The sequence below is a fragment of the Vicugna pacos genome, chromosome 10, assembly GCF_048564905.1.
Source record: "Vicugna pacos chromosome 10, VicPac4, whole genome shotgun sequence".
NCBI classification, from domain to species: domain Eukaryota; kingdom Metazoa; phylum Chordata; class Mammalia; order Artiodactyla; family Camelidae; genus Vicugna; species Vicugna pacos.
In genome coordinates, this window is record NC_132996.1 from 58447367 (window position 1) to 58474375 (window position 27009).

General features: G+C 43.7%; 1 protein-coding gene across 1 annotated transcript in view; it reads left to right on the plus strand.

Moving 5' to 3' along the window:
• EXT2 (exostosin glycosyltransferase 2) overlaps positions 1 to 20798 on the plus strand; it is a 129426-nt gene extending 108628 nt beyond the window's left edge. Inside the window, exons 11-14 of the mRNA XM_006212324.4 lie at positions 9781 to 9924; positions 11900 to 12028; positions 13733 to 13815; positions 20041 to 20798. Of these exons, the coding sequence (XP_006212386.1) occupies positions 9781 to 9924; positions 11900 to 12028; positions 13733 to 13815; positions 20041 to 20179 (495 nt within the window). The 3' untranslated portion in view covers positions 20180 to 20798. The remainder of the gene's footprint in view (positions 1 to 9780; positions 9925 to 11899; positions 12029 to 13732; positions 13816 to 20040) is intronic.
• The last annotated feature ends 6211 nt before the right edge of the window (positions 20799 to 27009 follow it).

Consider the following 27009-nt stretch of genomic DNA (forward strand, 5'->3'; position numbering starts at 1 on the left):
TCTTAAACTCCCAATTTATCCCTTCCTACCCCTTCCTTCCCCAACCCCCGATAACCGTAAGTTTGTTTTTTATGTCTGTGGGTCTCTTTCTGTTTTGTAAATAAGTTCATTTGTCTTTTTTTTTTTTTTTTAGATTCCACATATACATGATATCATATGGTATTTGTCTTTCTCTTTCTGGCTTACTTCACTTAGAATGACCATCTCCAGGTGCATCTGTGTTGCTGCAAGTGGCATTATTTTATTATTATTTATGGTTGAGTAGTATTCCATTGATAAATATACCACAACTTCTTTATCAGGTCATCTGTTGATGGACATTTAGGTTGTTTCCATGTCTTGGCTATTGTAAATAGTGCTGCTATGAACATTGGGGTGCATGTGTCTTTTTAAATTAAGGTTCCCTCTGGATATGTGCCCAGGAGTGGGATTGCTGGATCGTATAGTAAGTCTAGTTTTAATCTATTGAGGAATCTCCATACTGTTTTCCATAACTGCTGCACCAAACTATATTCCTACCAGCAGTGTAGGGGGGTTCCCTTTTCTCCACACCCTCTCCAGCATTTACCCATTTGTGGACTTTTGAATGATGGCCATTCTGACTAGTGTGAGATGATTGTAGTTTTGATTTGCATTTATTTGATACTCAGCAATATTGAGCATTTTTTTCACAAGCCTATTGGCCATTTGTATGTCTTCATTGGGGAATTGTTTGTTTAGGTCTTCTGCCCATTTTTGGATTGGGTTGTTTTTATTATTATTATTATTATTATTATTATTATTATTATTATTATTATTATTATTATTATTAACTTGTATGAGCTGTTTATATATTCTAGAAATTAAGCCCTTGTCAGTCTCATCTTTTGCAAATATTTTCTGCCATTCTGTCGGTTGTCTTTTTGTTTTGCTTATGGTTTCCTTTGCTGTGCAGAAGCTTATGAGTTTAATTAGGTTGCATTTGTTTATTTTTGCTTTTATTTCTTTGGCCTGGGTAGACTGCCCTAGGAGAACATTGCTAAGATTTATGTCAGATAATGTTTTGCCTATGTTTTCTTCTAGGAGATTTATTGTGTCTTTTCTTATGTTTAACTCTTTAAGCCATTTTGAATTTATTTTTGTGTATGGTGTGAGGGAGTGTTCTAACTTCATTGATTTACATGCAGCTGTCCAGTTTTCCCAACACCATTTGGTAAAGACATTGTTTTTGGTCCATTGTATGTTCTTGCCTCCTTTGTCAAAGATTAATTGACCAAAAGTTTGTGGGTTCATTTCTGGGCTCTCTATTCTGTTCCATTGATCCATATGTCTGTTTCTGTGCCGATATTGTGCTGTTCTGATTAACTCTGAGTGTTGTCTGAAGTCTGGGAGGGTTATTCTTTCAGCTTCATTCTTTTTCTTCAGTATTGCTGTGGGAATTCTGGGTCTTTTGTGATTACATATAAATTTTAGGATTATTTGTTCTACTTCTGTGAAAAATGTCCTGGGTAATTTGATAGGGATCACATGAAATCTGTAGATTGCTTTGGGTAGTATGGCCATTTTAATAATATTAATTCTTCCAATCCAAGAACATGGGATATCTTTCCGTTTCTTTAAGTCATCTTTAATTTCTTTTGTCAATGTTTTGTAGTTCTCTGCATATATGTCTTTCACTTCCTTGGTCAGATTTATTCCTAAGTATTTTCTTTTTTTGGATGCTATCCTAAAAGGGATTGTTTCTTTATTTTCCTTTTCTGATATTTCATTGTTAGTATAAAGAAATGCAACTGATTTCTGTATGTTAATTTTGTATCCTGCTACCTTGCCAAATTCTTCTATTAGTTATAGTAGTTTTTGCATGGAGCCTTTAGGGTTTCCTACATACAGTATCATGTCATCCGCATATAATGACAATTTTACCTCTTCTCTTCTAATTTGGATCCCTTTTATTTCTTTTTCTTGTCTAGTTGCTATGGCTGGGACTTCCAATACTGTATTGAATAGAAGTGTTGAGAGTGAGTGCATCCTTGTCTTGTTCCAGATTTTAGCAGGAAGGCTTTCAACTTTTCAGCATGGACTGTTATGCTGGCTGTAGGTTCATCATAAATAGTTTTTATTATGTTGAGGTATGTTCCCTCTATACCCACTTTGGTTACAGATTTTATCATAAATGGATGTTGCATTTTAATGAATGATTTTCTGCATCTGTTGATATGATCATCTGTTGTCCTTTCTCTTGTTGATGTGGTATATCATGCTGATTGATTTCTGTATGTTGAACCATCCTTGTGTCCCTGGGATGAATCCAACTTGATCGTGGTGTATAATCTTTTTTATGTGTTGTTGGATTCTGTTTGCTAATGTTTTGTTGAGCCTTCTGCTTCTTGATTCTCCACCCAGTGATTATGGGATTTAAGCACACATATAGGACACTATGATGAATTAACTCATTAAAGAGTCATTTTGGAACCACATTTATGCTTTGAAGTCAGCCAGGATTGCAGTTTGTGTTCAATGCCATTTCTTCCCTTTGCACAGTTAGAAGAAAACAAATCTGGCCAGTTCTGCAATAGCATCCATGACTGCGAGTGATAGGAGTCACAGGGCAGTGACTTGAAGTAGGGAGAGTTACTTCCTCCCTGCTCAACAGAGCTGTTATCTTTGGTCCCTGGTCAGTTAAATCCAGCCTCACCAAGATCAACTTGAATTTTCAAGGCTCAGGAATGGTTGTTTAGAAAAGTTAAAGTCTCTGTTTCTGCCTCATGCAGGATTTAAAGAGAATAGCCATTTGGCTTATGATCACTCTTCTTCTTTTAGCTTCATTAAACGATCCTCTGGGATCAGACTTCGAAATAGTATGACCCCCACTGGAGTTGAGGTTATGGAAATAAAAATGATTTCATGTTTGGAGGGTCTTAAGGAGTGCAAAATTAGAAAGCTCATGATCCAATCCTGACCTGTCTCTTCCTTGTTCCATCCTCTCAAACTCACGTCTCCCCTTCCTTTCTTTATTATCTCTCAAGAGATTCATTGCTTCTTGAAAAATAGTAGTTGAGTTGAGTCTTTTGTTCAGCTTGTTTTTGCTTGTACTTCCTTCTCTGTCCCAGAGTCTCACAGATTACAGGATTTCAGAAGGCCCTTGGCTGTCCTATGTGGAATCTCACTAGTTTGCTGCACAGCTGACGGAGTTCCTTTCAACAGTGTGAGCACGTGGCTTTCTCTGTTTAATGGAAGAGCCTTTGGCTTTTGGCAGATGAGTCCTGAGGGGAGCAAAAGATTCTGTTGTTTTCCCCACCGCCTCTCCCTACCCTGTTCTGCTCTCTCTCAGGTCATTCCATCTGCATGTGCGACTCGTACCGTCTCTGCCCCCAGCTGCACACGGCTGAGCACACTGACGCTGAGTGTGGTTTTAGACACCATCATCTGCCTTCTTTGTTGGACAGCTGAAGAACTGAGCTTGGGAGAGGAGGTGCTTTTTAGAGTCAGGAGAGCAGGAAATCAGGTGACTTCATGAGCAGAGGGATGGCCTGGGAGTCGGGTGTGTAACCTCGGGACAGCTGCTTCCTCTCCAGCCTTCCGTTTTCTCAGCTGTCTAATGAGGGAACTGGACTGAATGACCCCTGCTTGCCAGGTGACCTCTGTGGCTGCAGACTCCCGAATTAGCGTGGGCAGGGACTCAGCCTGCTGAAGTGTGTCTTTGCCTCACCATGCACAGAAGGCCTGTGGTCATGCTATCTGCTGAGATGGTGAATGTCTCTCCAGTGGTGCCTTCCTAATGGTGGTGCCCGGTGAAAGATTTCATCGCACACACTCCTCTACCAGCTACAGCCAACCCCGCTCTGTCTCCACCTTCATCACTGCCCTAGGCCTGAGGAAAGAACTTGAAAGGAATGGAGATCTTGTCTCTCAGCCCAGGCACTGACCTCCAGCCAGACTAGGGCAAATAGGATTGCTGCCAAAACCCCAGAAACCATCCCATGATACCAGTTTTCCTGTTTAGCTTATTTTAAGCAGAACCCCGCCTTGTGTTGGAAAGGTCTCTCGGGCAGACTGGAGTGATCCAACAGGTAAATCTTAATGCATAACCCAGCATGCACATGTGTTTGTCAGAGCCAGTCAGCACTAGGGCACCCCAGGTGACAGCTGCAGGGTTCCCTTGCTCTGGATGCCCAGTGTTAGCAGTTAATTGTGTCCCAGGCGTGGGCAGAGGCTCTTTGGCTTTTTGCAAAGCACTCCCCTGACAAAAGCTACCAACCACCATTGTAATTAAAAACATGAGCTGAAAACGAGGCCAATCAGTCCCTCCACTCCACTTCATTTCAGGAAATTCCAAATATAAAAGGTGAGCTTTGTTCCCAGAGGGCTGAGAATGAATCCGATAACTGGCTCCTCTGTGGAAACCAGCTAGAAATTGGAACCCAGCCAGCTACCCCTTTCCCATCTGGGCAACATGCAAGACAACCCTGAAGGGAAGGAGGGCCACTCATTCAAAGGCATCTGCAAGTTGGGTTCCATCTGCAAGTGGCTGACCTGGGCACGTGGCCACAGGGTATGGCCTGGGTCACAACATTCTGTTCCACGGTGATGGGTAGGGATTGACAAAGCCCAGGGGGTGTGTGCCAGGAGAGAAATGAACCCTGGCCCAGTTTGGGGGTACCTTGAGTCCACATTCCCCCCGTTTCTCTCACCACTTCTTACTCCCTCTCCTGGCTCATGAATCCTGTACATATGGCATCCCTCTCACCAGTAGCACTACCCCTGTGGAACTATGCCTTTGAAAGTGTGAGGACTGTAGCAGCCACTTCAGAGTTACTTTCCTCCCGGAGCTGGCCCGTGATCGCCTGTCGGGTATCCCAGATGGGTGCCACCTGTTGTTACACCTACCCCCTTCACCCCCCAGCCCCCACCCCCGTCTGTTTCCTGAATCTGCCTGTGGTTAGCACACACCCTGAGTTTAAAATGCACTCTCTAAGCCAGCTTAGAATATAGTGCATTATCCTCTTTTCAGGAACGTTTATTGGGTACCCATATGTGTATGGCATTTTAAACAAAGCTGAATAAGGCAGGCCATGCTATTTAGAAACTTACAACTTGCAACTGGTCACAGTTGCTGAGTTAGTTTCCTTGGGAATAGGTTAGTGAGAAAAAAGATATAAGATCTTAGCCCTAAAATTGCATTAGAGGTCATTTAATCGAACTCCTCATTTTGCAAATGGCAGAATGAAAGCAGAGTAATTTGAATAGGTCTGTTGAACAAGTCATCAGTGGCAGAGCTAGTCCTGGATCTGCTTTAGCTGTGTCCCCCTGGTGCACTTTCTACAGGCGGTAATATGGGCTGTCTTCTGCGCCTTTTGAACAAAGGTAGAAGATCTTAGTTTGATCTTCTAGTGATGAGAAGCCACAAAAGACCTCAGGAAGCTTTGAAAAGGGAGAGAGAGGAAGAAAAAAAAGGAATAGATAGTTAACTCTGAAAACAGCCAAGTGAGCACAGCTGAGAGTCCAGAGAGGAGGCTATTTCATAATCCAGGTAAGAGGTGGTTGGGACCAAGACTATAAAAATTAGAATGGAAGGAACAGAGGATGATGTTATGTTGTTACAGTCTCTGAGTGGTGATGTGGAATAGGCCCCAAATGTAAGGACTGTTTGAATTATTGCTAAGCCCCTACCCAAAGCATAGAGTTTATTATAACAGACGTGGACTTCTGTCTTCAAAGATGTGTGCAATTAAAAATAATTAGCACTGTATCTGGAGGATTTCGATAAAATAGGCAAACAATTGAGTAATGGCTTTGTGATTTGAACACTGCTGTGGGAGCACTATTGCTAGAAGTACAGGGATGCAATATGAAGTTTCAGATGCCCGCACTACAGTATGTAGAGGCATCTGTTAGTAATGACAGAAGGCTGACCCCAGAGCATTTCCCTGAAGAAAGAAAGAAAAAGGTTGAACTGGAGTGGGAGGTGGGTAGCGATGAGGAGAGGGAGGTCGAAGTTGAGTTCTCGCTCTTCTGGCTGGGAACATGCTTTACTATATACATAATCGACTTCGTACTACTCTGGGGCTCGATTAGAGAGGGCCCATCCCCTTCTGTTCCACTCCGTTTTGATCCTGTAGTCAGCTGCAGAGTTATAGATGAAGTGACAAGGATGGTATCTTGATTGCATCCAGCTGCCTGGAGTAAGTCAAGGGCAGAGAGGCCCCGCCTGAGGAACTGTGCTCACTGACGGCTCCAAAGGCATCTGAAACTCACGACCCCTCTGATGCTTTCCGACCAGCATAGTCTAGCGTTCTGTGACCCAGTGTTACCAGCTTGTCTCTCTGGAGAGAAGACTGGAAAGTGGCTTCAGCTAATTGCAAGCGGACTGAAATTCCAACAGCATTCAACCCTAAAACGGAGCCAGGATTATTATAATTACTGCAAATAGGGGCTTGAAAAGAACACTTTGGGAAAGTGATTTGAACTTGTTTTGCATGGACTAAGAGGGCTGTTGATGCAAGTTAAATACAGGGGATAGAGGGAGAGGGCGCAGCTTCCATCCAGCAGAGGTGCCAACTGAGTGGATGCCCCCCGCCCCGCCCCTTTTCCTCCACCTTGCCGATTGCTGGTGCTGAGTATAGTTACTTGCGCCTGGAGCCCTTCACAGATCTCCTTAATTACATTGAAGTGAATTGTGGTCTTGGTGTGACATGAACAGGCAGGTGCTCAGTGCTGAGCAGAGGGACCTGGCCATGCACTTGATGGGGTCTGCCAGGCCCACAGGCCAGACTGAAGTTATGACCCACAGCCTGTGTTGTTGCTCTGAGCTCTGTAAAACTGTAATAGTATCATATTATTTTAATCTGCTGAAATACAAGCCGGGCAGGAGGGAGCACAGCAGCAGCATTACACATCTGAGGGAGTGTCTGACATGGACTCGTTTGTCTGCAGCTATTATGATGATGCCTGTGGCCGATTAACTCTGTTGGTTACAACATGGTGTTAATGAGGCCAAGATTGTGGGTTGGAGAAGCCTGTTAGGTAAGCTGGTTCCGCACAAAGGAAACCTCTTTTCACAGCTCCAGACCATGCTCAAGACCCAGGTCAGACATCCCATAACAGCCTGTAGATGATCACAGGGGCCGGGCAAGATAGCGTAATGGCTCAGCAAATGTCCCTTTACCCGCTCCCGGAAAAGCGATTTAAAACATGTGCTTTAGTGATGGTGAATTATTACCGTGATCTTCTCACACAAAGGATATCACATTATTATTGATGGTAACTGGTGATCAGCGCTGTTGCGGACTTCCTTTCTGAGTTAAGGGGTATGGTAGGTCTGGCTGTGACGAAAGGAGGAAGGACCTTTAGTTCCCTTCTTCCACACTCGGCTTTTAGCCTGCGGAGATTTTGTCCGTTCTCACATTCAGCAAGCGTGCGAGGATGCTGTCGTGACGGCATTGCGCTCTGTGCTTGGGTTACCACAGTAAATGAGACGGTCTCTGTCCACATGCAGTCTGAACGCTACGGGAGGAAGAGAGAGAATAAACAAGTAGCCAATGAATAACTGAAGCAATTTCAAGACATGAAAGTTTTTTGAAGAAAACCACAGAGTGGGGGTGAAGAGTGGCAGGTTGGGGGGTGGCATTTACCTTGGGTGGGAAGGTCTGGAAAGGCCCCTCAAAGTAGGTGACGCTGAAGCAGAGGCCTGACTGATGAGCAGGAGCTGCCTTTTGAAGAGCTGGGGAAACATTCCAGTAAGAAGAAACAGTAGGCGCAGAGGGCTCGAGGTCTAGTCACAGTTAAAGAGCAGGGAGGCCACTGACTTGTGGGAGGACGTGGTAAGAGAGCGGCTGGGGGGTAGGAAGGCCCTGTAGAATGTGCTAAGGAGTTTGGTTATTACTTTCAGTCAATAGGAAGCCATTTTTTTGTTTTGTTTTAGGGGTAGGACATTTTTTAAAGATTCGGGGGGAGTGTTATAGATTGAACATATCTAAAAAGGATATGTTGAAATCCTGACCTTTAGTAACCTTATTTAGAAACAGAGTCTTTCCAGAGATAATCAAGTTAAAATGAGGTCATTAGAGTGGGCCCTCAATCCAGTCGGACTGGTGTCATTATAAAAGGGAGAAATTTGGACACAGGGATACACACAGAGGGAAGAAGGCTATGTGAAGACAGGTTTGCAGTGATGCAGCTACAAGCCAAGAAACACCAGAGATGGCCAGCCAGCTGCCAGAAGCTGGGAAGAGGCCAGGAAGGATCCTTCCCCTCTAGGATGGCCCTACCAACACCTTGATTTCGTAGTTCTGGATTTCCGTTGTTTTAAGCCACCCACTTTGTGTTACTTTTTACAGCAGCCCCAGCAAACTAAAAAAGGGAGAGTACTAGCACACTGGCTCCGCCTTTGGGAGAGCAATGGAGCATCCTCCCTGGACTCAGTGACACTTGGATGTTGGAGAAACTTCTGGTTGCTGTAGCACATGACCATATCACATATGTATATAATTAAAAAGTGTATAATGAAGATACATATAAATAATAGGATGGGGCCCACTGATTGAATTACTCTGTACAGAAATACCCTAATATTCTCTTAAGAATGGTCCTTCTAGGGATGCTCTGTAAATGATGGTTTGGAAGCAAGGAAATAAGGTGGAAGCCTCTTATAGTAATCTAGTAATGATGGTGGTTTGAGCTCAAGAGAGTGGTTGTAGAGAAGGTAAGAAGTAGTCTGAAGCAGAGCCAGCAGGACTTGCTGATGAAGTGGATGTGGGGAAAGAGGGAAAGGAAGGACGGACTCTGAGCTTTTTGGCTTCAGCATCTGGGTAGATGACTGATTGAGATGCAAAAGACTGGGAGGATGGCTTTTCTGGGGAGATGGAATCAAGAGTTACGCTTTGGACATGTTAAGTTTGAGATGCCTATGGTTTATCCAGTTGAAAAGTATTAAGTAAGTAGTTGTTTGTCTCAGAAACGTTAAGGGCCAAACATAAATTTAGCAGTCATCAGAGTACAGATGATATTTAAAGAGATTGCAACTCGTTGTTACTTAAGAGGTAGAGTTCAAGGAAGAGAACAGGGCCCAGTCGGGAACCCTGTTGTCTAGAGATCGGCTCAAGGATGAGGACTCATGGTGCTGAGAGGCGGCATCCTGACAGCTGGTAAATTGTCAGTACTCCCTAATGGTTCATGGTTTAGAGGTTAAACTAAATTATACGGAAATGCATAGGGAAAGGTACTGAAAGTATCCCACCTCTGCTATACCAAGTCCTGCTTAACAAAACTGTATCTAAGCACCTTTCCAGATACGGAAATCAAGTTTTTGTTTTCAATATGTTACAGATTATAGAAACAGACACATTCACTATACTTGAGACTTCCCAAAGGTCATAAGAGTGGCTTTGTGCTCCAGATATATAGATTTTATTTTTTTTGAAACAAAGACTTTGTAAGTTTTCACAATCATGAAAACTTAATATAAATCAGGGTTCTATTTACTCTTCATTTGTGCATTCATTAAAAGTAGAACTTATTTCATTAATCATATGTTAAGAGATTACCTACCTTGGCCCAATTCAAGAAGCTATTATTCTGCGTTACTTGAAATTTCCAAGCAAGTACAGGGAAGTTTTGGAGGAAATTAGAATCAACATCTATCTTTGAATATCGGCAGAACTAGCACCTGTTGGATTGAATGCTTCCAAGGCCCGTTCTGATCTTAGTTTGTGAAGATTTGAACCTAGGGACTCTTACTGGGTTTAAAGAACTTAGCGCTGTGCTTGGTTGTTGTCCGAAATGTTGATGTGTTTCTGTCCTCAGGTCTGGCGGGAATTTCCTGATCGGTTGGTGGGTTACCCAGGTCGCCTGCATCTCTGGGACCATGAGATGAATAAGTGGAAGTATGAGTCTGAGTGGACCAATGAGGTGTCCATGGTGCTCACGGGGGCTGCTTTTTATCACAAGGTAAGGCGAGAGCAGACTGGGGGCAAGTAGGTCAGAGTTGACAAAATCGAGAGTATGATCTCGTTTTATTTGGCATAACTTAATTTTTGCTGTGAAAAATGTTCTACTCACAGGGCTTAGAAAGGCCATGTTGTGTGATACTCTTTTGAAAAATAAAGTTAGATTTTTCTAATTATGAAAATATTAAATGCTCATAATAGAAAATACGACAAATTAAGAATAAGTTTTATTGTATAAGAAAAGTGACTTGTAGTCCTATCACTTAGAGATAAACTATTATTATTGTTTGGATTTTTTTTCCAATTTGCCTTTTATTTACTTTTTCACACAGACACTTGTAAATATTCTCATTAGCTTACTTTTTGCATATATTGTGAAATTATGTTGTTAACATTTCTTTATAAACAACTTCCTAATATAATTGCTGATATACCATTATATTCCGTAAATCATGTATAACTGTTTCTTTATCATTGTATATTTAGATTGTTTCTAATTTTTTTGTTAGGTAATGCTTTATATCAAATGCTTAAATAATGATCAGTATCCATTTTCATAACTGTTTATACTTATGATCATTATGATAGGTTCCTGGAAGTAGAATTATGAACATTTTGGGGAGGTTTTGAGATATTTATTTATTTATTTATTTATCAGTTGTTTTCAGTATTGTTTGTGCCAGTTTACATTCTCACCAGCAAAATATAAAACTATCTTACCATACCCTCCCTGGCATGAAATATGTAAAAGAAAAAATCAAACTTAGCTATTTTGATAAGTGAAAATGGATCTTACTGTTTTCACTTTGCTTTGTCACTAGTGAGGTTGAAATTCCTTTTGTGTATTCTTTAGCCTTTTGTATTTCCTCTCTTCTGAGAATTGTCAGTTCGTGTTTTTCACTCTGTTTATTATGGGAGAGATAGAAGGGTATGCATTGGACTTCAGAATATTCCGTTTGATGGCAGATTGCTCCCTGGGCGTGTGTGGCTTAATCAAACAGTAATAACTTGTCAATTGTCAGCAGTGGCATAAGGAACTGATGTCAGGAGAAAGATCTGTCCAGCCCAGCACAGTTCATTTAACTTTGCTGTGTTTATATTGATCATTTCTTGCCATCTCAGCACTGCTGCCCTCATATGTTTCAGGGCTATAGATCCAGAAAAAGGTTTTTGTTCTTAGCAAAAAATAAATAAATAAGGTTTATAATTCTTGTAGTTTATGGTAGTAGATTGATAATAGCTTTTTTTTCTCACAAATTTCTATACTATTTCATACATGTAGATTATGCTAGTCTCAAAATTGCATTTTTGTTTTGCTTTTAAAAGCACGTCTTTGTGGGGGGAGGGGGAGGGTATAGCTCAAGTGGTAGAGTACGTTCTTAGCATGCATCAAGGTCCTGGATTCAATCCCCAGTACCTCCTCTAAAAATAAATAAATAAATAAACCTAATTACCTGTCTCCCCCAAAATAATAAAAAATTAAATGCAGCAGAACACATTTTTTTTTTAAATCAGCACTTGGTAACGTTAAAAAAAGAAGCACATCTTTGCAATGTCAGTCCACCATTAATTTATCTCTGCTTCTATTTGCAATCTGTGCAAAGAATACAGAAAACAGGATTGAGCATTGTGACTCAAGGGGAAGGATTTATTAGAGATCAGTACTGGGGTGCCTTAATATTTATTAAGCACATGATACAGTAACCAGTCCAAACTGCCTACACCTTAGAAGGACTTCACACTGTACTGCTCCTCTGCTCACAACAGGTGATTTTTAAAAGGATGACAGTATTAGAGACGCTTGGTCACGGAACCAAAAGCATTCTAATACTCCCTTTGCCCTTTCTGTTGATTCAGCCTTAAGACTAGTCTTACAAGAGAAAGTTTGTCCCCGTGCCATGGCTAAGTTACCCTTTGTACATCAGCCACAGGGAACTGCTATTTGAATGTCTTTTTTATTTTTCCTTCCCTGACAGTATTTTAATTACCTGTATACCTACAAGATGCCTGGGGACATCAAGAACTGGGTGGATGCTCATATGAATTGTGAAGACATTGCCATGAATTTCCTGGTGGCTAACGTCACGGGGAAAGCTGTCATCAAGGTGAGAGGAATCCTTGGCCAGCTCTGCCACTAACTTGCTTTGTGATCCTGGGCACATTTCTGTTTTCTCTGAGTCTGAGAAGTTCTCATAACTATAAATGAAGCCTTGGGATAGATGAACTTTAAGCTCCCTTTTAGCTTTAAGATTCTAAGATTGATGCTGTCACATTGTAAAACTGGAGCTAGGCTTTGATGATTTAAGCATATTTTATTTTTTTATACAGTTTCTTTAGTTACAGTTTTTAACCTCCAGTATCAGAGATAAAGGCTATGATGGTCAGTCTACAAATTGTGCTTTTTAAAAAACATAATTTTATTCTCAAAGCTGATTTGGAATCTAGTCCTGTTAGTTAAAGAATGAAGTTTACATCTTTCTTAAGTTAGCCGATTTTTTTATTGACATTGAGAAAATAGTACACTTTGTACAATTATAACTGTAGTGTCCTAAACATTGTTTTAAGACGGTGGTTACCAGTTTTTAGCAGTACCTTTCCCATGACATAAAAGCGAGAGTATGTAAAGATCACGTGGGGCCTTTGTATCTAATAGATCTCTATTCCTGAAGTGTTGATTTTGCTCAAATCAGATCCCTAAACATGAGAAAGAGTACACTTGACCTTTTTTTTCCTTCTGGGTTAGAATTCCGTATGTGAAAATGGGCAATGCTTCTAGGCCAGATTCCTATACCGGAAGCTTATGTTGGAATCATGGTGTGGTATCCTGATCCAAATGAGTCCTCATGCTATTAATTGTTGGGAGAGGCCAGATTAAACCAAAGTGACCAAGAAAGCGGAAAAGCCAATCTGTCCAAACTTGACCCAGTCTTTACCCCATCCTCCAGCTCTAAGTAACTCAGTGAACAGCTCACTGCTTTAAGGAAAATTAAAGAATGTAAATTGCAAAACTAGGTTTAAAAGAACTCCCCTTCACTCCAGATTTGCTTTTCAACATATGCTGCAAGGTGTTCTTAGCTGTGTCTGCTTATTCTGGACAATAATTCCTGGTGTCTGTGTGCTTCTTAGCCTGTGGTCTTAGTTATCTAGCTTTCTTCTCCTCCCATCCCTCTATTGTTTACTTATCGTCACTAGGTTAGGATAGCAGCCTCCCCTGAGTTTGCTAGAAAAATATTGGAAGTTTAAGGTGTGGGAGGGTGGTGGAGAGTCAGGGAAATAGATTCAGATGTTGAGGGACCATTGGATTTTTTTTCCTGACTCAAGGGATTGCAGAATAACCTGGCATCTTCAAGAGCATGGTGCTGCTCATAGCATTTGCCATGGAGCTGGAAGCAGGATAAAAAGTGCCTGTTGGAACGAAGGTTACGGTGAAAGTTATGGGAAGCTGTATTTCATCGCCCTTATGGCTGCAAGAACAAATGGTGTTTATACAAGAACCTTGGCAGTGAGAAAACAGTCATTAAACAGGAATTAAGGAGCTTGTCATCACCACTTCTTTCCAGTTACAGAAGGCAAAAACCTCCAAGCCTTTTTTATTGGGCCCTTGTGAGTTCTGCCGTTGGCCGAGCCAGACAGAGTTGAATGGAGGAATGGTGAGGTGTGTGTGCATGTGTGCGCACGTTTGTGTGTGTGCATGGAGAGGGAGCAGACATCTCAGCTTACAGAACAGAGGCGTGCAGAGTGGTGTCACAAGCATGAGTTTATTGTCCTTGGCACTGACAGCCAGGTATATTTTTGTACTCCTCTGGCAGGTAACACCACGGAAGAAATTCAAGTGTCCTGAGTGCACGGCCATTGATGGGCTTTCACTAGACCAGACGCACATGGTGGAGAGGTGAGTGAGCCTCTGACCAAAAGTCTGCCCTTGCCTCTGATCCCCATTTCCTGCCTTGGGCCTGTTTATGGGACTTTGTTGGAGATATAAGGACAGCAGCTGGTAGCCATAGTCACCTCCTTTTGCACGTGGGAACTGGGTTAGTTCAAGCCTAGGTCACCCAAAGAATTAATTTGGAATGCTACTCATTCAATTTGTAATGGCTGGAAGGGTCTTAAAAATGTAGCTGGCCGTAAGCTCCAAAAGCCAGGTTCTCCATGTGGACTGAGCACTTAACCATCCACAGTCATTCGAGTGGAAGCTAGTTAATTCCAAGGAAATACTGGATTATTTTTCAGGGTAATAGCTCCATGTTACAGTAAAAGTTTGATTAGAGAGAATTCAACCAAACTCACCAGAGACAAATTATGTTTGCTGACACTATTAAAACACCTGCCAAGAACAGAATTGAAAGTATGGCTCTTTACATTACAGAGAGAGAAGCAGGGCCGCTCTGAAATACTCCCTTTATATTGAGTCAGTCAGTTACTCAATAAGCCCACCTCTGTATGCATGTAATATAGGGCCTTGCAGGTGAGTGTAAGGGAAGTAGGACATGTCTGTCTTCCTTTGGGATCTTTATAATCTTAGAGTAGTCCTGGTAGTTCTCACTTGTATCCTGAAGGTCCCCAAGCTTCAAATCTTCTGAATCAAACTTAATTCTTCCAAAAGGCAGCCCCTTACACAAGACAGTGACTCTGACATCCAGTAGCTCTATTGTCAAGGGACCAAAATTCACTCAGAGAATGTTATGGGAGCCTTGTAGAATGAGATATCTGGTTCAAGTTTCCACATGTCTCATGTGCATCTGCTTGTAACATTCACTTCTGAAATTTGTCAGCCATAGCAAAGTCCTTCAAGCCTGGAGGATTTTCTTGTACAGCAAGTTGTTTCAGTTGGCCTGGATTCTTCCATAATACTCTACTCCTTCTTACTCTCTAATTAATCTCTTTATCTCTTTCATATATAAATATCTTACCCAAATGACATGACTTCTACCAACTGTCAATGTGAAATAATATATTATTGTGATTTTTGGAAATATCTGTCACTGGTGTCAAGTATTACCCAGTCCAGGCCGGTGACATTAGCTGTCATAGCTCATTTGGAAGAAACTCCAATTGTAGGTCTAATAGAGCACATGAAATTGTTGTTTAAACCTACTGCATTCTGTGTTTGGGAGAATTTCATAGCATTAAGCAATTGGTTATTGATTGGACTGATCTAAAATAGTGGGCTTAAATGGTCCAAGAAGGAGTTATATAAGGAAAGTTGACCTGATAATGGTCTTAAAGTTCATGGTAAGGCTAAACAACTCCTCTGTAGCACCACTGAGATCATAACAAAGGCAGTGAGAAAGAGTTAAGTTAGATACAGTTATTATTATAAAACACTGAAGAAAGTAACTAAGGGAAATGTTGAAGCTTCCTCTTGGGAAGAGGCTTTTAAAAATAGAACAGGCACCTACCCAGATGCTGTTAGGCTTCATCATATCAGAGTCTATAATGAACAATAACACGTGTGTGTATCTATTTACATAATGTGTGTAGAAAACTTAATCCAAAGCTATGTGTGGGAAGTGTCGTAAGGAAGGCTCGAAATGTTACAACTGATCAGAGAAAGAGAAGTGGCTTCTTGCTAGGTTGATTATTAGGAATCATTCTGTAAGAGAGATGGCACTTGAAGTGAGCCTTCAAAGGTCACTAGGACTCCAACCAATGAAATTCTGGGCAAGAAGAGGTGATCCTAGGCAGGGGAAACTGGATGGTCAGAGGTGCATTTGGCAAGCAGTCGAGATATCCAGTCTGGCTAGAGCACAGGATTCTGGCCACCAAGAGCCCTGGATGTCAATTTAAGGAGCCTGAGATTTTTATTCCAGGCTCTGGTAAGCCATAGGAGGTTTTTGAATAGAGGAGTAGCTTGATCAAAGTATTGTTTTGAGATTGATTTGGAAGCGGTACATAGAATGGAATGAAGGTGAAGAGATTCAAGAAAGAAAAACAGCTAGAAGGCTTGAACTAAGCTGAGTGTGGAAAGGAAGGGTTGAACTAAATTGCAAGAGACTTTCCCCCAGAGGAAGATGTGCTAGCTGTTGATTTCTAACTGCATAGGCACGGGGAGGTTGTGGAGAAGGAGTTGACTGAGACAGTCAAGAAGAATGAGTACCTTTAACAGTGTAAATAATATAAGTAGGCGGGATGCTAATTAGGGGTGAGGGGGGATGAATGTTGTACCTTTAACAGTATGATTAATGAGCCCAGGAGGAGATTTTAATCGTGGATGAAGTTGGAGAGCAATCAGGAGGGTGAGTTTTGGGTCTTGCCCTCTTGATATGCAGACGTAGATACAGAACAAGCAATTGGAAATACGGAACTAGAACTTTAGAAAGAAGATTAAGACAAAGATGGATATTTGGAAGCCATCTACCCAGAGATGGCAACAGAAGAAAAACCAAAGCCAGAAATCTTGAGAAATTCGACATTTAGGAGACAGTACGCATCACTGAAAACAGAGAAGCAGTCCCTGGTGAGGCCAGGAAAGAACCTGGGTCTCCAATGCTCAGCAGCAAGGGAGGAGTAAGGAACATGCAGACCAGGACACGGTCTTTGAATTAAATGATCACTGGTGACTTTGGAAAAAACAACATCACAGGGTGATGAGGTGAAGGGCTATAGAGTGTGAGCCGTTAGGTAGTTAGGAGGTAGAGTCAGTGAATGTAGGCTATGCTTTTGAGAAATTTGATAGCAAACAGAAGGAACTCAATCTTGAAGTTAGTAAGAAACTTGGAGCAAAACTATTTGGATTAAAATTGAATCCCTGAATTATTAAATAAGGCACTTAGATTGGGAAGGAGGAAGACGTGATTTAAGCCATCTTGGGTAGACCAAGAGATGGAGTTACAACTGCAGAATCATTCATCTGTTTTATTTTTTAAATACTTCCCTTTGCAAAATCCACATTTTGTACAAAACAGTGAGAGGAGTTAACCACTCTGCAAGTTATGGCCGTGTGTTGAGTTTTGTGGTTCAGTAAGCTCGTTTATTCTTATATTTGGGGTCTGGGATCAGAAATCTCAGTTGTGGAAGAGAGTGGCTTTTACTACCCAGCACCCATTTCCAGGATCTACTGTTACTTCTTTGAACCAGAAGAATTTGTAACTTCATTTTGGCCAATAGCTTTACCAAGGTCAAGACAATATGGCAGACAGATGGTGTTGATTTAAGAAAACGAACATTGTATTTTGATTCAGGCCAATCTTTGTTCAAATTATGAGTTAGCCACTTATTAACTGTCTGACTTAAGGAAATTGACTTACCTTATCCTGAACTTCCAATCTTTTCATCTCCTAAAATAGATACATTAAATATCTGTCATATTGTAGTATCCATTCATGGGTTCAACAAATATTTATTGAGCATCTCTGTACCAAACACTGGGTTATATGCTGGGGATGAAAGAAGTAATAATACATAAAAGCCTATACCACGGTGCCTGGCAAGGTTAGTGCGCTTCCCAATTTCCTCAGCACTGGTCCTAAAGGTTACTTTAGGTAATTGTATGTGTTTGAAAGGAAAACAGAAAACCATTAGTCCTTTTTCTCCCAGACACTTCCGGCACTTCAAAGAGATGCTGGCAGTCCTTGGACCGTCTGTGCTTGATTAGAAAACCAACCCAGGGGAACAGTTGACACGGTAGCTCAGGTGGGCCACCCGTAACCAGCCAAACTCATCATCTACCCTGACCTGTTCCCCAGCCCAGATCCCCTGCATGAAAAGAAAGTAGGAAACACTGTCAGTACCTGGCAGGAGAGTTAAGGACCTTCCCCGTTCAGCGTGGGTCAGCCGCTTCTCCAGGGCAGGCTGTGTGGAGAGAGAAGGACTCGCCAGCCTGGGTCAGCCAGGGGCAGCTGTCAACAAGTCAGGCTGGCCTGAGCCCCAGTGGCCTCTTGCCTGTGGCTGGGCCCAGCTGGGTGATCTGGTTACAGAGGAAACACTGTCCTCAGTGCTCCCCAGGGGACCTCTGCCAAGAGCCATGATTCTTCTTTTATATGTGCTGGTCAGTACCTGTTCTGGCATGGCTGGGCGTTGCTGGCCAGAGACTCTGCAAGCATAATAACTGGAAACTAGAAGAATCTGTACATGTTTATAGAACAACTGTCAAAAGTAAGACCTTGGAGAGATTGGACTTTGTCTGCCACTGCCTTGACCCGGTAATTTAAAGAGAGGAAAGCTGTTCTCCAGTGCTTGCTTCATACCACTTTGTTAAAAATCCTCAGTCTTTTCTCCAGTCTCCTATTAATTTGGAACCTAGGACTACCACCTCCTGAGTCTCAAAAGACTACCGACAGGAGGGAAATTCAGTGACCTGCAGGTTATGGAAGAGTGTGACAGAAAGAGCAAAGTTCTGTTGCCAGTGGAAGCCTGGGTTCGAAACCCAGCTCCACCACTGTCCAGTTCAGGGTCCTTGGGCAAGTCTCTTAGCCCTAATTTCTCAAACCATAACAGGAAGTTACTAGACACCACTCCCTCAGCATATAGAGGAGGACTCTTTAAGGAATCGGTGAGGTCATGTATGTAAATTATCTGGCACACAGTTGTTAATTTCCAACTCCTCCCTTGGGACCCAGAATTTTGTTAATAAATAAATCTATATCATCTCATAATAATGAAGACTTTAGCCTCAGGAGCCAGAATGCCTGGGTTTGGCTCTGCCTCTTACTAGTTATTTGACCTTTGGTCCTGTCTCTTAGCCATAGAGAGTGTTGTGTCTCTGTTTTCCCAGTGTAGAATGGAAGAACAGAAGGACCTGCCTCTAGGGTGGCTGTGAGGATGGAGTGGGTTGTTAATACATGGGAAGCGCTTTGACACAGCCTGGAACATATAACAAATATTAGTTGCTGTTGATTTGTGGTGGTGGGCACAGTGATGTTATTAGCCAGAAGAGCTCAAAATGACACAGTAACACATTTTGACCAAGAGAATGAGCAAGAGAAAAGAATTGATGACTGGCTTCTTTATTAATAGTTTTCTTGCTGAAGCTCAAAGGACTTAAGTAAAAGCTGTTGATTAAAATAATTTGAAATAAGACACAGTATCTTGGAGGACAGAAGAGCCTTCTGGTTTGTGTCTTGAAATTCAGCCCCTTCCTGGTAAACAGCTCAGCCTCTGATTAGCTCGTTCCTATAGCTCTCAGGTGCCGTGGGCCTGACTGAGGAGAGAGTACTGACCTCTCTGAAATCCATCCTTGAGCTCCCCTTAACTTCAAAAGCAGTTTTTACGGGTTTGTTTTCCCCTCTGGTCTGCTGCTGAAGTGTCCTCATTACCCAGCTGTCACACTCAGTTGGCCTGATTGACCAGAGCCATTTCCCGCCATCGTGTCTGACCCCTGCCTCTGAGGAAGGGGGCTGCTCACTGGGCTGCGAGGGGTGGGGCCGGGGTGAGGAGACCCAGCTCCCCTCCTCCAGCAGCACTGGCCATTCTGTCACCACGGCGCTTGTTGCTGCTGGTTCTAAGTTGTCAAAGTAAAGCTGTGAAAGCGGTCCTGTGTGAACTTCAGCTTCCGTAGAAGAGCTTATGGAAGTTGACTGGCAATTCCCAGAGCTTACGGTTGCCACTCACAGGCCCTCAACAGACGTCGGCTGAATGACTGAAGTGTTTGTGGTTTGAAACTGAGGTCCACTGCCCCAGTATCTTCTTCTTTACCTTCCCTTACCCGAGGTGTAAGACCCTCCCCTCTGCCTTTTAAGTTTGAGGAAGCTGAAGCTCAGATCCAAGTGCCTTTTTCCTTTCAACCCTTTCCTTCTCTTTAGCTGGGAGAGATGGGGTTAAGGATTGTTGGCAGCTAATCCACCTTGGTTTGAGGCCTGCTCTGGTGCAGAGCTGGAAGAATGAGTGGAATTTGTGGGGGAGGGGAAGAATCCTCTGACCTGCAAGCCCCTGGCCTCCAAACAGCATCCCGGTTCCCTTTCTCCCACTGAACTAATAGTAGAAGTACCCCCAGATCACTTCCTTTGTCCACGCCCTCCCAGCCTTTTCAAGAACCTGGGTGCACGATGGGTTCCTTGTATGTCTTCTGTTGATGCTGAACACTCCGTATGTGCTCTCATCTCTCAGCCTCTTGAACATTTTCTCTTTTCCCCACCCCCCCATCTGCTCCATGGCTCTCCCTGCTCCCCGAACCTCACAGGTCCGAGTGCATCAACAAGTTTGCTTCAGTCTTCGGGACAATGCCTCTGAAGGTGGTGGAGCACCGCGCTGACCCCGTCCTGTACAAGGACGACTTTCCTGAGAAACTGAAGAGCTTCCCCAACATCGGCAGCTTATGAAACGTGCCCCTGGTGGAGGGCTAAATGCCAATCCTGGACAGAGATAGAGAGTGCAGGCCCCCAGTGCTCTGACACCCGGATTTCAGAGTGGGAGACTGGCATAGTCCCACCAGACCTGCTTTCCCAAGAGCAGGAGTCTGGAGAGAGCATCTGAGCATCTCGAGCCGTGCATCCTCTGTGCTAGAGTTTCTGATGCTCTCATCAGGTTCTCTCTGAAAACGCCAGATGGAAGCCTTGTGGCCGGCTCCAGGGTGAGGCCAGCCCAGGCGTCCTTTGTTTGCAGGTGCACTGTAACAGACTGAAAGGAGACTTCGCAGGCTGTAAGACCGCCGAGAAGAGAAACCTCCCAGCCCATTTTAGATTTTGGGAATCATGTAAGAGTTACCTGTTTCTTACTTTTCCTTATTTAAATCAGTAAATTCTTTGGCGGAAAAGCCAAGCCCAGAATTTGGTCCAAAATCCAAACACCTTAGCAGCATTTGATATGCACCTTGGGACCTGGGGCTCTGGCCTCGCGCAGAGGAAGAGCCCCAGCTGCTAAGTTGGGATCCTATCAGTTCCATGAACTATTCCTTATTGGTTTGGCTTTTTGATATGATTAAAACTATTTTTTATTCCATTTCCTACTCTGTCTTAAATATTGATTATGAAACTGTCTTTCTTTGTGTGTGTATTTAACTCCATCTTTTGGCCTCAACTTCCCATGTCTGGGAAGAGACACAGCCAGGAGGAGTATCTGGGTCCTGGGCATCCAGCAGAGGATGATCCCCAGACTAGGAGAAGATGTGTCCCCAAACCTACAAAGGGATCTATTTGCTTCCTGATTAAATCCAGTGGATCTTTTACAAATGTTCTTGGGGAAGAACAGAGGGCCTCTCATAGCCATATGCTGAGTCGCTGTGGCCAGTACCATGTTGTAAAAGTTGAGGGAGCTGTGACCCTCACCCCAAGGGGATGCCAAAATTTCCCTCATTCTTTTGGTATAAACCTAACATTAGCCAGGGAGGTTCTGGCCAATGTTAAATGCTGCTGTAACAACTGCTTTGCAATAGTTGCCAGTATATTTAAGTCATTAAATTTCAGCATTTAGTAATACTGCACATGTGTGAATTATACCTCTTTAAGCCCCGCTGATGAACAAATCTACTCTGGCAACATTAGATGTTATGGATTCGAAACAGATTTATCTGGCTCTAGTATTAAGATTAGCCAGTTTGGGCTTTAACCATAACATATGTCCCCAGAACACGAAATACACAACAGTTTGCTTGGAATACGGATATAATTGCTGAAACCTAGTTGTGTGCCGGTCTAACCTAACTCATTCAGCACCCATTGTTCTGCTGAATGACGTGAAGGTGAGCAGGTCTCATGTGATAGTTTTTAAACTTGCAGTTTTAACACGAGTTACTTCAAATGTGTTCCCGTAGACTTTGAGAGGCCAAAGAAAACTTTCAGAAGTAGCAAAATTGAAAGTGGAAATGATGAGAGTTTCATATTAAGGAGCGGCAGAGTCGTGGACTGTTCCTGGTGGGAGGGAGGAGGTATCAGCTCCATTCATCTTGCAGGTGCAGACACTGAAGCTGTGAGTTATTCAGTGTATTGCAACTGCAGACACCAGTCAAGAGGGGATAAGCGAAGGCACTTTGGGCTCATCTTCATACTACTGGGGCTAGAATGACAGAAACTGAGAGAAGGGGATTTCTGTTGTCACTCAGATACCGGTAGCTGACACACTGAGTACCTCTAACCTTTCTAGGGGTTCTCTAGTGTGTTTTCCAAGATTTGGGGCAGGTAGAAGGAAAGGGCCTTTAGGTCCTGGCTAAAAGCCAAGAACTGCGCTAACGCTGCATGTGTGTTGTCTCACCCTCAGTATGTAGCAGTGTGCTCTTCTCCCGGCGCTGACTGCACTACCTTAGTGGCTGGTTTAGAGTCCAGTTCTCCCTCTCAGGCTAAATTCATCCTCCCTCCCTCACTCCATTCCTCCCTCCTTCCTCCTTCCTCTCCCTCTCTCTCTCTGTGTCAGCTCTTTGATTCTAGAAGAGAAATGCTTCAATCTGAGCTCATTGGGACTGAGTCAGGGTGCCTCTATCACCTTCTTAGGAGTCATTGGACTTCTAAAGGCATTAAAACTTCATTTCAAGTAACTTACTACCCCCAGAAATATTGGGGATTAGATCTTGGGACATAGCATAAAAGGATTCAAATTACAAATGAGTATTACATCCTAGGCACTAGAAACAAACCTCAGTGCTTCTATCCTAGGAACAGACAGGGGGTGCAGGTCACAAGGAGAAATTCAGGACAGGAAAGTAGCAAGTGATCGTGATTCATGGGTTCAGAGCGGACTAGGGGCTCCACCCCTGTGGTGGTGTATTTCTGAGCTGCTCACCAGCAAACCTCACCCATAAGCTTGGGCTGGATCATCTGCCCCTGGGGTGCCATAGGCCTGGTTTCAGAAGCGGAACAATAATGCTAATTAAAATGTCATGTTCTGGCCTACAACAGACAACAGCTGGTTTTAGATTAAGAAATTCTTTTTTTAAGAAATTGCACCCTACTGGCCTATGCAGGCGATGAACCCAAGCTGGCCCTGGCCTTGGCCCAAATGTGTGCACTAAGTCACTTGCCTCTGCTAATTGGGGTGGGCCCACTTGGAATGCCAAGGTTGGAAACACTTTCATGCTAGTTAACATTAGATAGCTGCTAATATTCTTATCTCGTGTATTTTACCAAGCCTCACACATGTTTAGGCAAAAACCTTTTCTGGGAAAATTAAAGAGGAAGATATCAACTTTTATTCTCAGAATCTCTGGTTCTTTCCTGGAAATGATGCTATCCTGTCGCCTCTTCTTACTCAGCGTCATGAAGGTCAAAGCATTCTGTGCTTCCAACTTGTGGTTTTTAGGAGCTCGTTTCTCTGCAGCCTTTGGAAAAAGTGACCGTCATCTTGGCCTGTGCTGACCAGGACTGGAGGTGGAAGAGACAGGCAGCCTCTGTGCTCATTTGCTGAAGGGATTGCCAATAATTCTGAGATCCCAGCTTCCTCCTGGGATGGTCTCTGTCCGGAGGATCCTTACCACTGAAAGGCAGCAGGCTTCTAGCCACAAGTTCCAAAGGTCCAGTTGTTGGGTTCAAATCTGAGACCCTTTGATGGTAGACTTAAGAAATAGATGAAGCAGAGACCGAGTCGAGAAGTGGTTCAGTTCTGGGGGACCCTCCCTGGCTCTACAATTGCAAGATCCCATGGGAACCCAGCCGAGAGGGGAGAGGTTTTGGGTGTTGGAGGTTCTCCATCAGCCAGCCACCCAGAGCCTCGTGGGTTTCCTGTGTTTTAGGGACAGTAGTGTCTTTGAGGATAGGGTGCTTTTTCCTTTTCTGTTGGTCATCGTTTTGTAGCAGCAGAAGCCGCAGCAGGCTATTCCCCAGGCAGCCCTGTTGCGGAGATGCTGACGCAGAGGATGCTCAACTGGCCCCGAGCCCCTTCAGCCAGTTCCTGGGGAGCAGTCCTGGCAGGAGTGCCAACCATGATGGCTGGCGGTTGCCATCCATAAGGGCTTGGGAAGTGACTCGAGCTTCAAACCGAGGGCCCGAAGGCATCCGAACCCTGGGGGCTGGCTGCTCTCCTCACCCCGAGCTCTGTCCCAAGTCCCGGGGCTCCTATCCGAGGCCAGTGTTTGATACTCACCATTTTCTGCTTCTGAGTAAAATCAGGAACAGCTTTTGGCCCCATTATGCCAACCAGGCCTGGTCTGCCCATCTGAACAGACCAGCGTCATCGAGCCGCTCCCGGCAGAGGAAAGTTAGCAGGCAGGTCTCCACTCTCAGTTGTAAGGTTTCCCCCTCTCTTTAGGCAGGAGCATTCTAAGCTCAACCCACAGTCGCTCTTCCACCTCGATGAAATAGACTGTCAAGAGACCCCCGAGTCAGGCCCTGTGACCTCCCGGTCCCCAGGGAGGGGTGCAGTCTGCCCAGGCAGCCTGGTGCCATGGCTTTTTCATTTTAGGCTCCCCATTGCTGGCAACACCGGGAAGGTGACTGGGCAGTTTGGCCCCCTCTCCCAGCCCTCCGGGCCTCTTTCCTTTTCAAGAAATTGTTGAGTCACCAGCATCTGTATCTGACATTTTGTTTCCTCAAATTTCCGATCTTTTCAGGGTGGAGGTTTTTCCTTTCTTCTGTTCGCAACTGGTTGGGCCCCCGGTTGCATCTCTTCCCAGTCTCCCTGAAGGGCACAGTGCTGTCAGGCAGAGATGAAGAAAGGGAAGGATGCCTGGATGGCTCTCGAGAGGTACCAGGCAGCTGTGTCTGCTAGAGGTTTCCTCAGCAAAGCGCCATCTCATCTACAGCGTCTCGGGAGCTGCACGTGGAGTGACAGCTGCTGACCGAGCAGGGACCAGAACCCACGTGTCTCAGACCCAAGCCACCAGCCATTCCACCCATCCTGCAGAGCCTTTCCTTCAGAGTATATCTATTTAGGCTCTTATTTATAGCCACCAACTTAGATCACTAGCTACTATGCCCAAGAATAAGCTCAAAGAATGACTGGTTTTCTGGTAATCACAGCTGAAGAGCAACCAGGTAGTTACTGATCCAGAAGAGGTAAGAGCATTTAGTCATTCAGTTTTTCTAATTGTTCATTCATTCATCAAAATATACTCTTTGCTGGACCCTGCGCTAGGTCCAGGAGACAGACTAAGACACAGTCTTGATCTCAAGGAACTGCAGTTCCAGCGGGAGTTTGTGAGCCCTGTAAGATGCTCTGGAAGCTGGTGCGAGCCCATCACTGGCCTGAGACTCTATACACATAGATGTTAGTCCCAACTGTAAATGAGGATTCTGTTAACGCCATCTTCTCTGGTGCCTGGAGGATGCAAGGATTTTTTAAAATTTCCTCTTCTCATAGCACCTTCCTTTGAGTTGAACCTGGGCCTTCCTTGGCCTTGAGGGAGTCCACTCCCATACCTTCATTTCCTCAACCAGAAATTGAAGATGGCAAGAGCACGTAGACCTGGGTGGGTGCGGCAGAGCAATGTATCAGGTCTCTTCCCCTCTCCTTAACCAGGGCCCTTACCATATTGTACCTGGTGATGCTGGCAGCCAGCCCTCTTCCGGCCCCTATTTCTGCTCACCCTGTTACCAGAGAGCTTGGGGGTCTGGATCCTATCTGGCCCCGTCAGGGTGGATTACTGAATGAGCAGTTCTTTTGCCCCAGTCCCTTTCCTGTGCTATAAATAAGCCCCATGTTTATTTTCTTATGTTATTGAAATGAGCACTTGGGATTTGGGCGTCTTGACGAGTCCGGAGAGCGTCCATCCGGTGCCTGGTGAGGGCCCTGCGTGGCTGGCTGCTGTCTGAAGCTATTTGGAGTCCTACCCCTGTGTTTTGGATGTGGCTTAATTTCAATGGTAAAGGCTGTATGCAGCCTTGTATCTGCTGATTTTCAGGTTTCAGCTTTCTGCCTGCTTAGAACTAAAGCTGTGTTTCTCATTAAAGGGATAACAGCCACAATTGAGGTAATTAACGAAAATTGTGTATTGGTGGCAGCAGCTCCTATAGGATTTCCAATAGTCTTTCTCTGGTAGATCCTGAGGGGCTTACCTTGCATGGAAGAGGCAAGGATTTTTTTTTTCTCTTCTCATAGTATCTTCCTGTTGCCAGTGGTACCTTGACCCTTCTTTGGAAGTTAAAAGATGAATATCCATTAATAGAGATAGATGCTCCCTTCAGTACCATGGCTGCACCATCTCAATGGAGAGGGTGACCTGGGATGATGCTAGGATAGAAAGGAAACCTCTGGCAGCCCAGTGCAGAGTATTATACGCTGTATGAAAGTCTGGAAATTAGGAAGTGTTCCGAGTTAGGATTTCCCAAGGAGTGGTTTCTGGCTCCTTCAGGCTTTGACAACTCATTGAAAGTATCCAATGAGACTGAGCAGGACATAGCACTGTCTATCAGAACTTGGGCTAAAGATCATTATCTACCTCTCAGGATGGATTAGCCTGGTTAGTCACTCAGTAGATAAATCTTTTTGTGAACAGAAACCTGTAGTCTATTAATGAAAAGAATTATCTCTAACAACCAGATTTAATTCACTTTCAGACAAGGAACCGGGAGAAAGTAACTTTTCACTTAAGTTTTTAACTCTGGTGACTCCTAAAGATTCTTTTCCCTTGAAAAAGAAAAAGCCTAATGTGGTGGATTCCTATTATCGAGCACTTAAATTATGTGCCAGATACTATTCTTAATGCGAAGATGCTGCACTGAACAAAATAGAATGCCTACTCTCATCAAGTTTACATCCTAAGAAAGAAGACAACCAAAACAAGTAAATGAATACAATTTCAAATGACAATAAATGCTATGAAGAAAACAAAGCAGAGTACAGGGAGATGGAGAGTGACTTGGGCATGAGGAAATATTTTAGATGGGTTGGTCAGAAGCGACACATAAGCACAGAAGGAGTGGACCACCAGGATATCAGGCAGAGGGAAGAGCTAGCAGAAAGGCCCTCAGGCAGGAACAAGCTCAGCTTGCTTTAAGAACAGCAAGAACTCCTGTGTGACTGCAGTGTATTTAATGTGGAGAGCATGGTAGAGATGCCAGAAAAGTAAGGCCAGGGCCAATTGTGTTGGGACCATGGAGACCAAAAGTGTTCTGAGTTTTTATTTTGAGTGTGATAGGAAGACACTGGAAGGCTTTAAGCAGTGGAGTGACATCTGAATCGGATTTTGTTTAAAGATCATTCCAGCTACTGTATGAAGGAAAGACAGTAAGGAGCAAGAATGAAAGAAAGGAAATTAGGTGGCGATTTTAGGAGTGCAAGTGAGAGA